The sequence below is a fragment of the Ictalurus furcatus genome, chromosome 11 (genome assembly GCF_023375685.1).
Source record: "Ictalurus furcatus strain D&B chromosome 11, Billie_1.0, whole genome shotgun sequence".
In the NCBI taxonomy this organism is placed as follows: Eukaryota; Metazoa; Chordata; class Actinopteri; order Siluriformes; family Ictaluridae; genus Ictalurus; species Ictalurus furcatus.
The window spans coordinates 10,509,965-10,527,500 of NC_071265.1; the positions used below are offsets into that span (position 1 = coordinate 10,509,965).

The 17,536-nt window shown below is 36.9% G+C and overlaps 1 protein-coding gene across 1 annotated transcript in view; it reads left to right on the forward strand.

Moving 5' to 3' along the window:
• tmem131 (transmembrane protein 131) overlaps positions 1-17,536 on the forward strand; it is a 60,592-nt gene that overhangs the window by 10,600 nt on the left and 32,456 nt on the right. The window contains exons 2-3 of the mRNA XM_053635825.1: positions 5,899-5,960; positions 11,510-11,550. Of these exons, the coding sequence (XP_053491800.1) occupies positions 5,899-5,960; positions 11,510-11,550 (103 nt within the window). The remainder of the gene's footprint in view (positions 1-5,898; positions 5,961-11,509; positions 11,551-17,536) is intronic.

Genomic DNA, 17,536 nt, shown 5'->3' on the forward strand with positions numbered 1-17,536 from the left:
TTGTTGAACCTGAGCACATTATTCGGTAGTGGCAGCAGAAGCGTATGTTTTTCAATGGCATAGCATTTATATGTACCTGTATAGCAGTCCATTGTTGTATGCGAGGTAAATCTATCCCAAAGTTAAAATGATTAATCCAATAAAATGAAGTTGCCATTGTGCCATTTCCTTTGCCACATGCCTGCACATAATCCTGTCAAAATGAAATAACTGAATTGTCAATTTGAGAAAAACAATTTGAGAACTTCTCATTTGAACTTTGCAAAAGGTCACTGACTACTATGGAAAAAATAAGTCAAAACATTTTAATTTGGACTTATTCTGCATTTTATATAGAAAATTTAAAAGCAAACGAAAAGTATTGGATATTTTTGTCCTATTAGCTTTTCCATTACAGTTATTGCTGTGAAAATTGAGCTAATTAAAATGAAATAAAAAGATATTTTTAGAAGAATGAAATACTAAAAGAAATGGTAAAGTTGATTTTCATTTTAATGTTTTATTTATATGCAAATGCTTTTATTAGCATTTGATTTTCCGCTAGATTTAACTGCCTTATCATTGTAGTGAGGTTGATGTCTATTATATCTTAATTTGTAGCTTTAAGTAAACAAAAACCACTCCAGCCCTGAAATTGTGTGTGTATGTATGCGTACAGTGTCCTCCACTAATGATCAAAGAAGGCTGTGAAAAATTGTCTTTATTGTTTAACCTTTTGCTCGAAAAAAATTCCCAAGAATACTCTGCTCTCATGGATATCAAACAATTGCAAACAAAACACAGCTTTCTAAATTAAATAAATTAATAAGCATAAATAAATAAACCACCTCTTGTGTTTATTGCCAAAAAGCTCTATTTTGGTTTCATCTGACCATAGAACCCGATCCCATTTGAAGTTCCAGTAGTGTCTGGCAAACTGAAGACGTATTGAGATTGTTTTTGAATGAGAGTAGAGGCTTTTTTCTTGAAACCCTTCCAAACAACTTGTGGTGATGTAGATGACTTCAGATTGTAGTTTTGGAGACTTTCTGACCGCAAGACGCAACAAACTTCTGCAATTCTCCAGCTGTGATCCTCGGAGATTTTTTGGCCACTCGAGCCATCCTCTTCACAGTGTGTTGAGACGATATAGACACCCGTTCAATTCCAGGTTGATTCATAACATTTCCAGTTGACTGGAACTTCTTAATTATCACCGTGGTGGTGGAAATTGACATTTTCAATGCTTGTGCTATTTTCTTATAGCCAGTTCCCATTTTGTGACGCTCAATAACCTTTTGCTGCACATTACAGCTATAATCCTTGGTCTTACCCATTGTTATGAATGACTAAGGGAATTTGGCCTATGTGTTATTTCATATTTATAACCCTGTACGAAATTACAGACTGCCACTCCAAGGTAGTTGCTGGAAAAAGCTTATCCCTGGAACAAGGCTGTATTATTGAAGGGACAATACACCTCAGTCTCAGCAATATGTGTATAATACCACCTAAAGTGACATTCAGTTATAGCATGGGAGCGGCAATGGGGCATCAAGAACCATCCCTGAACAAAGGGTTACATGACCGTAATTATTGTTCAGAAAGATATCTGTCTAGACCAGGGGTGTCCAATCAAAGATAGCTAAGATCAACTGATTAAACAGGTGGAATCAGGTGTGGCTCCTGCTTGGTTGGAATGAAAACCTGCACCCACACCGACCCTTTGCGGATAAGATTGGACACCCCCGGTGCTATCCTTAATTTGAATGTAGAGTGGAACTTCATTTACATTACATACAGAAAACCTGGTTTGAAATACAGTATAATATCTGTGCTGATATTGTTCGGGGTTCACTTTGACTCCGATGAACCCGAAGTGCTTCGTGTACTTTGTCACTGCCATACTGCAGTAAAGTTATTCTTCTTTGAGGTCTTCGACATCCTCATCATTTTTTCTTTCACTTCTGTGCAATAGGAAGTCATGGTTGAACAATTTCCTGTTCTTAGTCACCCAGGTGTACAATAAAAGTCAATATAAATGGGAATATACTTAAAAAAAAAATTTTTACAAATATTTTTCTCATATGAATTCATAGAGGTGCCAATAATTGTTGCATACTTGCATTTAACAAAGATGTGTATCTATAAAATGTATATATAATTAATTAATTTATGATAAAACTGTTTGCAATTGTTTATCCATGAGAGCAGAGTATTTTTAAATTTTTTGAACAAAAGGGTAAACAATAGACAGTTTTTCACAGCCTTCATTGCTTGTATTTACCAAGGGTGCCAATATTAGTGGAGGGCACTGTGTATGTTGCTCAATGATTACAATTTATTTAAAGCTGAAACATAACCTGTTGAAGCAGGCTGCAATACTCTGATCAAACAATTCACTGTCATTTTTATTGTGTTGGGGTGAATTATCACTTGAGATACAATGATTATTGTACATGTAAAAGAAATTCCAGTTAAAATACAGCAAAACACCGAAAAGGAACAGGGAACGTTTGCAGAAAACAACAGTAATTTTCTAAATTTGATTTAGACTGTTCAGATGATGAGTTCCTACTTTATGTTACAACATGTTATTAGTGTTCTCTGGCCTTGTACATCTGTGTGCAGGTTTTTTTTTTTCTTTTCACATATACATGTGTACACGAGGACTGTTAAGTGCGGCGCTCATCATGACCCGTCTCTCCCACTCCACGCTTTACTAAGGTTACACCACTCATCCGGCTAATAATAGCACCAGGAGGACAGCGATATGCAGCTGAATATGAGAACTCGGTAGTCCACTCAGCCGTTGGTTTTGTTAATACGTGACATTGTGAATGCACTTCGAGTGTTGTTGATTGAAACAGTCACTGAATGCCTGGTCAAATAGCTAACGTTATTCTGCCAAACATGTCTCTGATTGCATGGTGATTTTATTAAATTAAATTTTAAAAAATGGCATAACCTTCTGTTTAGTAAGTAGAGGAGACTCTCCTTCTGTGCTCTCGCTGTGCACAAACACCCCTCACCCCATAAACTAATTGGCTTGACTAGACCCTGGGATGCGGGCAAGTTTCCTGGAAATTCATTTAATAGGGCATGAGGTGTGACTGTACTTTAGTATGATGATGTATTGAAATTATTGTTGTTGTTGGTATTATTATTGGTAAATGGTAATAATATAATTTGCTTGAAGTACCCAACAATATTTACATTTTCTAAATGGTTAGCTATTACCTAAGTAACTGAGAGGGATACAGAGAAATGGCTAAAAGCTGAGGGTGTGTGTGTGTGTGTGTGTGTGTGTATATATATATATATATATATATATATATATATATATATGTGTGTGTGTGTGTATATATATATATATACATATATGTATGTGTGTGTGTGTGTGTATATATATATATGTATGTGTGTGTGTATATATATATATAATGTATGTATGTGTGTGTGTTAAGAAAAAAATTCCTGGTTATGTTTAGGAGTCATTATTCTAACAATTTCACAAATAATGCAATACTTAATGTTTGCAGTATTTAATATTTGATTTATTGCAGAATGTAAACTTGTACAGCTGCTCTTATGACAAAAATCGCATTATTCATTTACATGGTTAGCATACAATAAACCTTGTCCCCATTACATTCTGCCTCCATGCAAAGGAAAACAATAAAGCTATATTGAGCTGTAATTAGTAAATTATTACTGTAATGCATGGAGCACCTGTTCTTCCAAAAATATTTCCTCAGTTGGTGTTTTGATGATGGTGATGGACAGCGCTGTGTAATACTTCAGTCTAAAGTCACCCATCGGTTTTGAGATTTGATGTGCGAGTGTGAAGGCCATAGCATACGAGTTACATTATTTTCATCCTCCTCAAAACATTCGCTGAGCCCTCGTGCCATTTTGTAAGAGACCGCTCCGATCAGGATAGAAATGTTTCATCGTAGGATTAAGGAGATCGGTCTGAAGAACTTTGTATTGATTTGCAGTGACACTTCCATCTAAGGGGACAAGTGGACTTAAACACTGACAGCTTCTCAGAGCATAATAGAGCCACTTTTTTTTTTTTTTTTTTTTTTTTTTCCCCCTCCTCCCCCTCTCGCTCTCTTAATTTGTCACCTGTCTGAGTATTTTTCTTCAGGGTGCTAATTTGTCTTTACCTGCCTATCAATGTCCTCATGGCAAGCCTTCAGAAAGCCATTTTCTCCCTGCAAATTCTACAGACAACTTTATTATCTACAGATTTGTGTTGACTTTGTGCAGCTTATAAATTTGAGGTTCTGTATGGATTGTGAATCATGACTGACCTGCTGCTGCATGTAGAGTCTCTGATTAGTTCCCTGAAGCTGGTTGGTGGTTTTCCTTTTCTTTTGTTTTGTTTTTAATGGAAATTTGTGCCTTTTTTTTTTTTTTTAAATTGGTGAATTGATGATGAAGAGTCAGTCATGTTACTGCTTCAGTAAAAGACAGAACAAACTAGATAAACTGTCCTCCATCTGCTTAATCAACAGCTCATCAAACTGACCATCGTGAAGTTGTACAAACGAGTTGGGCAATATGACGAAAATATATCACGATACCTGAGGACATTTCTACACTATGCAATGTGGATCGCAATATATAATTTAGATAACAAACTGTCTGCAAAACAGTAGTAATATAAACAAAAAAACCCCATTAAACTGAGTTTAACTCTCTATAAAGACTAAGATGATTACATTTTTTTGAAAAATTATGTCAGATCAGTGTTATCTGTTCAGTACCATTTAATTTGTAATTATTAAAAACGTGAAAAATACATCATACCAACGATATGCCAGAAAAGTGAATCGCGTAATCCTTTATCACGATATCGCTATTACATAAATATATCGCTCAGCCCTACCAGTCCCTCCAGGATTTCATGATTTTTGTGATGGTAGAAATGAACTTAGAGCTTGCAGTTTTTCTAAATTTCAGACATTTTCTAAATCTACCATTTTGTGCAATTGCAATTTTGCCAATTAAAGTAGTTTTCTGCAAAAAAAAAAAAAAAGCACAAAATAACTCCTAAGTTGCATCACAAATTTTGAAAAAGGCAGCAGCAGTCGAGCGTTTTTGGCCTCAACAATCGCACAAAATTCCTGTACGGACTAAAATACTGTTCAGTGTTCTGCTGTAGATCAAAGAGTCAGTCTAATTTGATGTGTTCAAGATCACAACAAAAAATACATTTTAAACTGTGCTACAATCCAGAATTGAAATAAAGAAAAAAAAATGTAGCCTTTGATATCTCGAATGAGGAAAAAATATCCTCACAATCCGGAATTAATGATGCTAATGTGCATCATTAGTGCTGGATTTTACATTCTGGAGACAAACTGGGTGAAGCACCTGTTAAGACGACAGACTTTCTGTTAAGTTGTTACCTGATCGTGGGTTCTGTGATGGTGTGACTGTCTTTTGTCTGGTTTTAACTATGAGAAAACTGAGACATGAACTCATTTGATCTTCTTTTTCAGATGTCTGCCACCGTGCAATTTTTATATATATATATATATATATATATATATATATATATATATATATATATATATATATATAAAAAAATGTAGTAATTCAACAAAGTGGTGAAAGCTGAAGTTGATTTTCTGTCATGATGAACCCACACTGATCTGATCTGTGCAATCTAGATGTCTTGGGTCATTAATTAGACAGAATGATAATCAAAGAGTGAAGAATGTCAGGAGAGCTCTAATGGTCTTTGCTTTCTGCATTTTTTAAAAAAAAATTTATTTGTGTAGTCCTTTTAGATAATATTGTACTAGTTTCATGCTTTCAGAGACAGACACTTAACACTCTTATTGCACTTTTCATTGTATGCTGATACCTAAACCTCATGAGAATTTGCTCTTTGTCTGTCTGCAGCTTTCATCCAGTCAAACAAAATCCTGGAGGTACTACATTTTGGTGATGGAGCTTTCCTGCAGGTAAGCCTTAAGATTATTCACTTTTACTTCGAAGGTTCACTTCTGTTTCACTCGACTCTGCAGCTTCCTATTTGTTGAGCTAGGATGACATTGCAGCAAATACGGAAAAGAAATTCCAGAAAAGTCTTTTGTGAGTGAGCAAATTTTGCTAATTTTGATACATTTGAGTTTTTTGGAAAGCACACACTTGCAACACAATCTCACTTTCAGTCTTGTACAATTTACATAATTGCAAATGGAAATGCAGTTTCACAATCCGATGTAAATGCGTGCTCACCTAAACTACACTCCCAGGCGAAAGAAAAACAAAAACAAAGGGCCAGCCCAAAATGGCAAAATATTAAGCTTTTAATGATCGTGACAGGAAATTCACTTCTATAGTCTTCTTGCACGCAAAGGTAAAATCAAATTAAAATATTGATAAAAATAAAATAATAAAAAGCTGTCCAAGTTTTCCCACAAGACTTAAACTTTTAAAGAAATCAAAAGGAAAAGCTACCCCATATGAAGTTACTTTACCTATTTGTTTAATTCTTGCTACTTCCCTGGCCAATGATTTGTTGTTAAGATCATTCAAAAGCTTAATATTTTGCCATTTTGGGCTTTTTTTTTTTGCCCAGAAGTGTAAAATATAGTATTGTCGAACCCCGGTGTGGTTGTGTGCCGAGGAAGACTCAGGAGGCAGGCGGAACATCAGCGGAGTTCAGGGCTCACGTTTATCGTCACCGTGACTTTGAATAGTGCAACTATAAATCCTTATGGTATTTGTGAGGGCAGTAGCTCATTGCTTAAGATGTTTAAGGTCGTGAGGTCAAAACTGAGCACCACCAAGCTGCCACTGCTGAGCCCTTGAGCAAGGCCCTTAACCTTCAACTGCTCAGTTGTATAAATGAGATAAATGTAAACTCTGAATATAAGTCGTGTCTGCCAAACACTGCAAATGTATGTATATAGCTGTAGAAGAGGAAAGACAAAAGGATGTTCAATATTAGAATATTGTGAATAAGAGTCGTGGGATGAGCACAGGACAGACTTAAGGATTACAGGAGCAGTTCTTACGTGTGTGCGCGTGTGTGTTTGTGTGTGTGTTTTCAATGCTCTATATTTTTATTATTCCATTCATCTTTGACCTCATGTCTAATAAGTGTTGATGATTTACTTTCTCATAGATAAGCATATATTCTACATAACATCACTACCAAATCATCTGAGATGAGATGGAAAAATTCCCCCTGAAAAATCAGTTTGCTCGAAGCGTTTAGAATAAGTAATTTAAATATCCATTCAAATGTTCATGATTTATGCATTGTTCACCTCTACCACAAATGCAAACTAAAATATCTGTTATCCAGAGGTGCCAACATCTGGTTTAGTCATTGCATTTATGAATATTGCCGTCTTGCTACAATGACGAGGGAGAGGCTCCAGCAGAACGACACTTTTCTGCTTTCTCGGCTGATCTAGCAAACTAGCAAGGGTGAGTCTGGGAAGGTCAAACCTTTAAGGGTATCCGTATTGGACCACATTCAGAAAGCTCCCAGAAGTAGAGCGTTATGATGAATAAGATGAAATGGATGAATTTGAATATAAAAACATTTGCTTCGCCCTCTCTGTTTTTGTCTCAGTGAACAGTAATGAGCTGTTGACAAAAATAACATTCACTCGGTTCTACCATGCTTAATTCTACTCATTAACAGATTAGTTTATGATCACTCATCAGTAATTACTTAGACACAGCAGGCCCCTTGTGCGTCAGACTGATGTGTTCTACAAGCCTAGGAAACGTTACTCTGTGTCCTTTTTTCGGCAGTGTCTTCCCCTTTTTTTTGTCTGTGTTCCTCTTTAGCTAGGTAATCTTAATGCTGTGGGTTTCTGCCTAACTTGTCCTTGAATGTTTCAGAGAACCATTTTGATAAGAGCAAATGTACTTCCAAGAAATAAATAGTGTGAGTCAGTACACTCTTTAAAAAAAAAAAAAAAAACAAAAAAAAACACTGGGTTAAAAACTACCCAAATTGGGTTATTTTTTAACCTAACACATTTTGGGTTAAACTAACCCATCCAGTTGGGTTGTTAATGTTAACCCAGCAAATGGGCTGTTTTTCAACCTCGAGGGTGGTTTCATTTTTACAAAATGTTGGGTTAATTTTATTTCATAAATGGGTTAATATTTTCAGGGTTATTTTTAACCTTTGAAAATGTCAACTATACCACATTATAAACAAATGTCAACATGGTGTCTCATTTATTTATTTATACAGAAGAAGGTGTTCAGAAATGTATTACTAGAGCTGCTAAAATTCAATTCAATTTTATTTGTATAGCGCTTTTTACAATAGACATTGTCTCAAAGCAGCTTTACAGAAATATCAACACAGTGTATTGATATTAAAGGTGCGAATTTATCCCAACTGAGCAAGCCGGTGGCGATGGTGGTGAGGAAAAACTCCCTAAGATGTTATGAGGAAGAACCCTTGAGAGGAACCAGACTCAGAAGGGAACCCATCCTCATCTGGGTAACAACAGATAGTGTGAAAAAGATCATTATAGATTTATATGAAGTCTGTTTGGCCTTAGAAGCAGCAGTAGTCCCAGCAATCTGGGATTGGAGTAGATGAGAGCTCCATCCAGAGGTAGGACATCCGAGACTGATCAGGCAGGTCCGGAGAGCAGAAAGGATCAGGATCTCTAGTATCTCCATAAAATAGTGTGTGGCTCGACAGAAGGAGAGAGGGAGAGAAAAGATTCTTAGGCCTGTGCTTAGCATAACAGAAAGTCTAGTCAGGGTAGGCTTGAGTAAACAAATACGTTTTAAGCCTAGACTTAAACAATGAGACTGTATCTGAGTCCCGAACACTAATTGGAAGACTGTTCCATAACTGTGGGGCTCTATAAGAGAAAGCTCTTCCCCCTGCTGTAGCTTCGCTATTCGAGGTACCATCAAATAGCCTGCATCTTTTGATCTAAGTAGGCGTGGCGGATCATAGAAAACCAAAAGGTCGCTTAGATACTGTGGCGTGAGACCATTTAGAGCTTTATAGGTTAATAATAGTAATTTATAATCAATGCAAGATTTCACTGGGAGCCAATGCAGTGTTGATAAGATCGGGGTGATATAGTCATATGTTCTGGTTCTAGTTAGGACTCTAGCAGCTGCATTCTGGACTAACTGGAGTTTGTTTATGCTCCTACTGGAACATCCAGACAGTAAGGCATTACAGTAATCTAGTCTAGAGGTGACGAATGCATGAACTAATATTTCTGCATCAGGTAGTGACAATATATTTCTTATCTTAGAAATATTTCTGAGATGAAAGAAGGCTATCCTAGTAATATTATCTACATGAGCATCAAATGATAGGCTGGAGTCAGTAATCACACCAAGGTCTCTTACTGCTGCACATGATGAAACAAAGACCATCCAGAGTAACCATGTGATCAGAAAGCTTACTTCTAGCTACACGTGGTCCTAATAAAAGTATTTCTGTCTTATCAGAATTAAGTAAAAGGAAGTTAGTTAGCATCCAAAGTCTAATGTCCTTTACACAATCCTCAACTTTACTAAGCTGCTGTCTGTCCTCTGGCTTCGCTGAAACATACAACTGTGTATCATCAGCATAACAGTGGAAGCTAATTCCATGTTTATGAATAATTTGACCTAGAGGTAGCATATATAAAGTAAAAAGCAGTGGGCCTAAAACAGTACCTTGTGGAACACCAAATTTAACCTCGGTATGTGTGGAGAAGTCTCCATTTACATCTACGAACTGATAACGATCGGTCAAATAAGACCTGAGCCAGGAGAGGCCCGTTCACTTAAAGCCAACAACATTTTCTAGTTTATCAAGGAGAATAGTATGATCTATAGTATCAAAAGCTGCACTAAGGTCAAGTAACACAAGCAACGAGACACAACCCTGATCAGAGGCCAGTAGTAGGTCATTTACTACTTTAACTAACGTGGTCTCTGTGCTATGATGAGGTCTAAATCCTGACTGATTCATTTCATGAATGTTGTTCCTATGCAAGTATGGGCATAGCTGCTGTGCTACAACCTTTTCTAAAATCTTTGAGATTAAGGGGAGATTTGAGAGGTCTATAGCTGGACAAAAAAAGTGGTGTTTATATATAGACTTTGAACTAAATGACTGAAATAAGTCATATGTTTAACCCTCCTATTATGTTATGGGTCACTTTGACCCATTTCCACACCAGTATGTCTCGGACAAGCCATAATAAAAGTTTACTGTTTTAAGCTGTTCTTTTCTGTGGGAGTCATTTTGACCCATAACGTAATGGATGCAACTTTTTTTCACTCAACATAATAGGAGGGTTAAGACAAAAAAACTCAGATTTTGGTCAAAGGAGACGTTTAAAACATCCAGAAAACTGAATAACCAACTTACAATCCAGTGCGTGTTACTAACAAGTAAGCCAAAGCTAACGAAGACAGCGGTGCCTTTAATGTCCTGTGAACTGCACGGTTATCGCACATTTTTGCTTTTTCTGGTCTACAGTAATGATTTTAAGGTTAAATATATTGATTTGAAACTTCACTCAATCGTGTTAATTTTTAACACAGCTGCGTGTCTAGTTAAGGACAACACATTTTCTGTTGCTTTTAACACAGTGTGCTGGTACATTTCCACACAAACACAAAGATATGTTAAACAAATAACACAGGTGTGGTGTTTATACTTTTTAACCCTACAATTATCCTAAAATGCAATTTGTTTGTATGCTAAAATTCTACTAAAATGCTCACAAAATAAACTAACAATTTCATGGAATTCACATGACATTTAGTTAAATCATTAAAACATTTGACCGATGTAAGAATTGGAGTTGATGCATCTTTTTATAAATCTCCCTGTCATCTGGGAAGACAGGAGTCCACTCCTTTCCATTTGATAAGCTGTAAAAGAGCAAAAAGAGTGTTGGTTAGTTGTTGGCTACAAAATATGGACAAATGCCTTTGGGCTTTAACTGAGAAATTGCGTTACCGTATCCCAAATTGTGTAATTTTGGAAACGTGACCTCCACTCTCCTAATGAACAAAATGGCACTGTATACTCACCAGGAAAATCTAGCTAACTTGCGAATATTTATTTTCCAGCCTTTAGCACATCACCACCAATTTTTTTGCACAACCTAATTAAGTCAACCAACATTACAGAGATCGTGGAAAGCATTACAACCTAAACCCCATCCTCTTTTTTGTCACGTTAACCTTGTGGAAAAAAATAAAGGGGGGTGGGGGGGCGGCGGTGTGCATTGATTTCAACTGTTAACCCAACGGTCAGGTTACACAAAACTACCCAAGACTGAGAAAATAACCTAATTAAATGACCCAAAAGGCTTACCCCCAACTTTTGGGTAGGAAAAAAAAATTATATATATATATATATATTATATATATATATATATATATATATATATATATATATATATATATATAATATAAAATATATATATATAAAATATATATATATTTTTTTTGAGTGTATAATTTGGGAAATCTAACTTTCTTTCATGTTTATTATTTACAGGCAGAATCTGACCTTGACCTGAGCTCATATCATCAAAAAAGGTAAAGGGGTGTGTGTGTGTGTGTGTGTGTGTGTGTCAGTCATTTTTTAATACCCTATATTTTTATTGTTCCATTCATCTTTGGACCTCATGGCTAATAAGTGTTGATGATTTACTTACTCATAGATAAGCTCATAGATGATCATATTCTACATCACATCACTGCCAAATCATCTTGGATGAGACGGGGAAAAAAATCCCCCGAAAAATCAGTTTGCTCGAAGCATTTAAAATAAGTACATTGAATATCCATGTATGGTTATGCATTGTTCACTTCTACCACAAATGCAACTAAATTATCCATTATCCAGAGGTGCCAACATCTGGTGTAGTCATTGCGTTTATGGTTATTGCCCTCTTGCTACGATGACAAGGGAGAGGCACCTGCGGAATGACACTTTCTCTGCTGAATTAGCGATCAGATAAATGAACAGAATTCTGCTAGTGCAAAAGCCAATTCACTGAAGGGGAAAGGACGCAGGACGTCAAAGGCTCATTTGCTTCTTTCTCTAGGTGAAATTTGACCTGGGAATTCATGACCCTCGACCTGTTGTGAGCAAACAGAAAACAAGTGTGAAGTATTGCGGCCTTTAAAAAAGGTTGCGGCCATAGCAAACTTTTGCCTTGCTGTTTTCCTGCTGTTAATAGGTGCACACTGGTGCGGAAAAAGCTAATTGGGTAGCTAGATAACGTTAAAATCGCATGCCATTAGACATATTTATAATCCACATTGTTAGTTGTTCACCAATTATTAAATCTTATGTGATGTGTCTCGACAGCATCATGGTCTGTTAGTCTGTGTGCTACCCAGCAGAAGCCTGAGGATTAAATGTGCTGTGTCGCATTTTAATATTTTCTTGTATACCGATGCTCAGATCTGCAAAAGTCAAGAGATCAACAGTTAAATTCTTTCACTACATTAGACAGATTATCATGATCATGCTGCTGCTTCTTCTTCTTCGAAACATTATATACACATACACCAGACTGCACAATATATAAATGCAAACATTTCTGCATAGTGCAGTTAAATATCATATCAGCTACTTCAATCCCGGATCTGAAAAAGTTGGGACAGTATGGAAAATGCCAAAAACTAAACAAAGAGGTATTTGGAAATTCAATTCCTCCTGTACTATATTGGAAACACATTATTTGATGTTTTACTTTGTGAATTGAAAATTTTTTTGAAACTATACACACATTTCAAATCTGATGAATGCAACACACTCCAATAAAGTTGGGACAGTCGACTGTTTAACATTGTGTAACATCACCTTTTCTTTTAATAACACTTAAGTGTTTGGACACTGAAGACACCAGTTGGTTAAGTTTAGCCAACGGAATTTTCCCCCATTCATCCGTTATGCATTTCTTCAGCTGCTCAACTGTACAGGGCCTTCGTTACCATATTTTGAGCTTCATAATGTACCACACATTCTCAGACAGGTCAGGACTGCAGGCAGGCCATGCTAGCACCCGCACTCTGCTTATGCAACCATGCGCTTATTATGACTGACAGAATGTGGTCTGGCGTTGTCCTGCTCTGGATGGCAGCATATGCTCCAGAATGTGTACATATCTTTCTGCATTAATAGTGCCCTCACAGATGTGCAAGTTACCCATCCCATGGGCACTGACACACCCCCATACCATGACGGATGCTGGCTTTTGGACCCGATGCTGATAACAGCTTGGATGGTCCTTTTCCTCTTTGGCCCGGACAACACAATGGCTGTTTAGTCCAAAAACTATTTGAAATGTTGATTCTTCATACCACCAAACACGATTCCACTGTGCTACTGTCAATCTCAGATGAGACCAAGCCCAGAGAAGTCGGCGGTGCTTCTGGACAGTGTTGATGTATGGCTTCTGCTTTGCATAGTAAAGCCTTAATTTGCATCTGTGGATGCAGCGGCGAATGGTCTTGACTAACAAAGGTTTACCAAAGTATTCCCGAGCTCATGTCAGGATATCCATTACAGACTCATGCCGGTTTTTAAGACAGTGACGCCTGAGGGATCGGAGATCACGCACACTCAGAAGTGGTTTTCGGCCTTGCCCTTTACGCACCGGATTCTTTGAATCTTTTAATTATATTGTGCACTGTAGAAGGTGAAATGCCAAAATCCTACCGATTTGTCTTTGGGGAATGTTGTTCTCAGAGTGTATTTTTGCAGTTATTTGCTGAAGCATCTGTTGGCAGATTGGCGAGCCTCGACCCATCCTTGCTCTTGAAGGACTAGGCGTTTTTTGGAGGCTCCTTATATACTATGATTAGACGATTACCTCACCTGTTTCACATCACCTTCTTATTTCAACCTGTCACGTCGCTATTAGTCCTAAATTGAACTGTCCCAACTTTTTTGGAACATGTTGCATGCTTCAATTTCAAAATAAACATTTATCTTCAAAAAACTATGCAGTTGATTAGGTAAAACATCAAATACCTTGTCTTTATATGTTTTTTGTTTAAATACAAGTCAAAGTACATTTACAAACCACTCCTCTTTGTTTTATTAACATTTTGGAACTGAGGTTGTATATGTTTAATCATTTATGCTGTTAACATTGAGCTGACCCTTCCACTGACACATGATTATATGTAGGGTTATTGTTGTGTAAAAAAAAATAATGAGTTGATGTTCGCAACATTGGCAGCTCTGTGGTATCTCTGTACTTTTTTTTTTTTTTTTAATAAGAGGCCGCTCCCTTCTCAGACTCGCTCTGGATTCCTCAATCCAGTAGAACGACTTTCAGGTTTCAGTCAGCCTATTCAATATTCAACCAATCAGAACGCTCCAGCTCAGTCCTTTGCCTGACCTGCCTTACTATACACATTTGTGTTGGCTACTCCTCATTGGTGAAGAGTGTGTCCTGCGGTTTTGTTCTCTTTCCTGTTAGTAGAGAAGCGCACGCCCTCAGCACGGCTGCAATGCACGTGCTGCACTTGGGTGTGAAACGAAGAGAACTTTTCACATGTTTACACATCATAAGCATCGCATAAAGTGATGTCTGAAAATAGTTTCAATTAAAAATATCGAATGCTCTAAATAAATGTTTTTTCTTTCTGCTATTTATGAGCTCAAGAGTAGCTCATAAGATTGATGCTATTTGTAGCGGTTCCTCAGGTCAGTACAGTGTTCTGGGGTTTGTTCATTTTTTTTCTTTTCTTTTTGTGGATGTGTTCTCAACCTGTACTGATAGTGGAACTTTTATTGCAGTCGGTATTTATGTGTTTGTGCTCCATTACCTCACACGCTGATGTAAGTGTACACATTTAAAGCAGCATGATGTCCTCTTCCAAACATTGTGCCGTTGACGAGACTAACTCAGCACACAGTGTGTCTCTGTATCTGTGGATATCTCACTCTCTCCAAGGTGGTCTAAGGCTTATCACACTTTCTTCTTACACCGAAAAATATCTGGAAAGAAAATACTTATGTTCATATAAAGGATTTTTTTTTGGTGCATAGTCTAAATCACTGATATCCCCATGATATCCTCTAGTCTAGACCTGAGGTGAACGTGTAATTACAGTTTATTCAATATGTGATTGCAGTTTCCAGAATATTCTACTGATTTTGCTCCACTTTAAAAATGTATTTAGAATGAAATATGGAAAATGTTGTTCCCCGTTTATGTGCTCAATTAGGGAAGTATGAATGTGATCTAAAAGAGTGTGTGTGTGTGTGTGTGTGTGTGTGTGTGTGTGTGTGTGTGTGTGTGTGTGTGTGTGTGTACATAAAAATACATATATCTGAAGGTGTATGATTAAATGTTTGAAATCGGTGTTGTAGGCAAAAATATAATTGTACAAACATATTCATTTCTTTCATTAGAAAACTAGCATTTTATTAAACTTTTTTAAATGGATGACTTGGAGCGAAATATTCCGAAAAGCAGCCGGTAAGTGTCCAGCGTAGGAACTCCTTTAATACTGTTTAAAAAGCATCTCAGGGGGAATCCTCAAGAAATCGGTTGAGAAAATGAGAAGAATACATTTCTGGAAATTCTAGGCAAAAAGAGGGTCTACTTTGAAAATGTTAAAATATTCAATTATTTTGATTTATGTTGGATATTTTTTTTTTATCAAAACATAATTCCCATAGTTCCATTTGTGTTACTCCAGAGTTTTGATGACTTTTATTATTATTCTAAAATGTGGGAAAATAAAAAAGAATCGGTGTCTAAACTTTTCACTGTGTGTGTGTGTGTGTGTGTGTGTGTGTGTGTGTGTGTGTGTGTGTGTGTGTGTGTGTAATGGCAATATTTAAGTATTAATTGGGTAAATTACTCATGTATGTGCTAACTTGTAATATACACAGGGTGTCCCAAAAGTCTCCATACACAGGGGACAGCACCATGTTTGCCAGCACCACGTCATGTCGGTTGTGCCTTTGTCAGTGGATGTTCGTGAACGTCCACGTCTCAGTTGGTCCTCAACACTTCCAGTCTTTTTTTAAATTTATTAATAAGTTTGGAAACAGTGTCGAGTGTGACATGCTTGCCATGTTTCCTGTTAAAGTCCATCGCAACCTTAACGCAGCTTCCCGATTCAGTCATGAGAATGATTTCACTACGTTCTTCTTTTGTCAAAGGCATTCCTAAAGTCATAATATAAACTATAATATAAAAGTAAGAATCGTTTTGGAAGACATTATGCTAAAAAAAATTGTTCATTTGCCCTATGTTTGGACACTCTTGGGACACCCTGTAGTACAGAATAAGGGTGATGTGCAGAAATGCTGAAGCTTGTGCACTACTGAAAAGATAAAGCACAGTCGAACGCTTATCTGTTGTCCTGCTCTGTGTATGTTGGAGCAGGTTGTTCTGTCCCTGTCAGTGCTGAAAAAGAATCTTTTTTTTTTTTTTTTTTTTTTTTTCATGAATGTTATGAAATAGTTCCAGGGAACTAGTAATCATCCCAAATGTGAAATACCAGTGTTTTCTTATTCCCCCCCCCATTTGAATGCATCACATGTTTCTTCAGCCCACATAGAAGGTTAGACAGGTTTTCAAAGGGCTGTATTTTAAGAATTGCAATATGCAATAAATGTAAAGCAAGGACTGGATTCCCAGAACAGTTTCCAAAGACAGTCATAACTTATTTCAATCATTTCCTCTTGATCACGATAACCATGACTGGCCATCAGGCTTGTTCGATACAACAGCATGATCTTTGCATTACCTCAGCGTGCAGTTACTATGCTCCCGATTTGCATTAGCCTTCGTTTGTTCATATTGTTTTTTAATCAGCTGAATACATGTTCAGTATGTCACAGCTCCAAGGTTTTATCCTAAACTTGGCTCACTGTATTCATATGTTTCGGATGTTCTTCCTGTGTTTGTGTAGTTTTCCTCCCACCTCCCACAATAAAAACAAAACATGCTCTGATCAGTAACATTGACTTGCAAGATTATATGTATAATTAAGTGTTAATAATGATGGTTAAAATATAAGTGACACTACTGCATGCTACTGTTTGCTGCTGGAGACAGTTGTATGTTGTATAGGCCATGAATACCCTATTATATACAGTATTAACTGGCAGCAGTCTTGAAGTCTGTTTGAAACCTTGTAAATCCGATCATTTTGCCCTGTGGCCGACCTGTCGAATAGGGCTGGTTTTCTAGCATGATTAGATGATGACTCGGATAGGAAGTAGGCATACATAAACAGTATTCGGGGACATGGGTATCACATGACTGAACCCTCCTTTGCATCGTTTCAGCCCTTCCTGCTAAACACAACAGCAGCAGTGTAGAAAAAGTGGTGCAGGTGTGGTGGGTTGGACATTTTAACATATGAAACGAATGCTTTTACAATTTACAATGAGCATTTTTAACTATTGTACATTAGTTGTTGGAATGTGTTTGAAGTCATTAAGCATGAGGAATGTTTTATAAAATGATCATTTTGTGAATGTTGTTAAGTCAATAATGTAAGATGGTAAGCTTAGAAGCTTTGTAGAATTGGGCTGCTT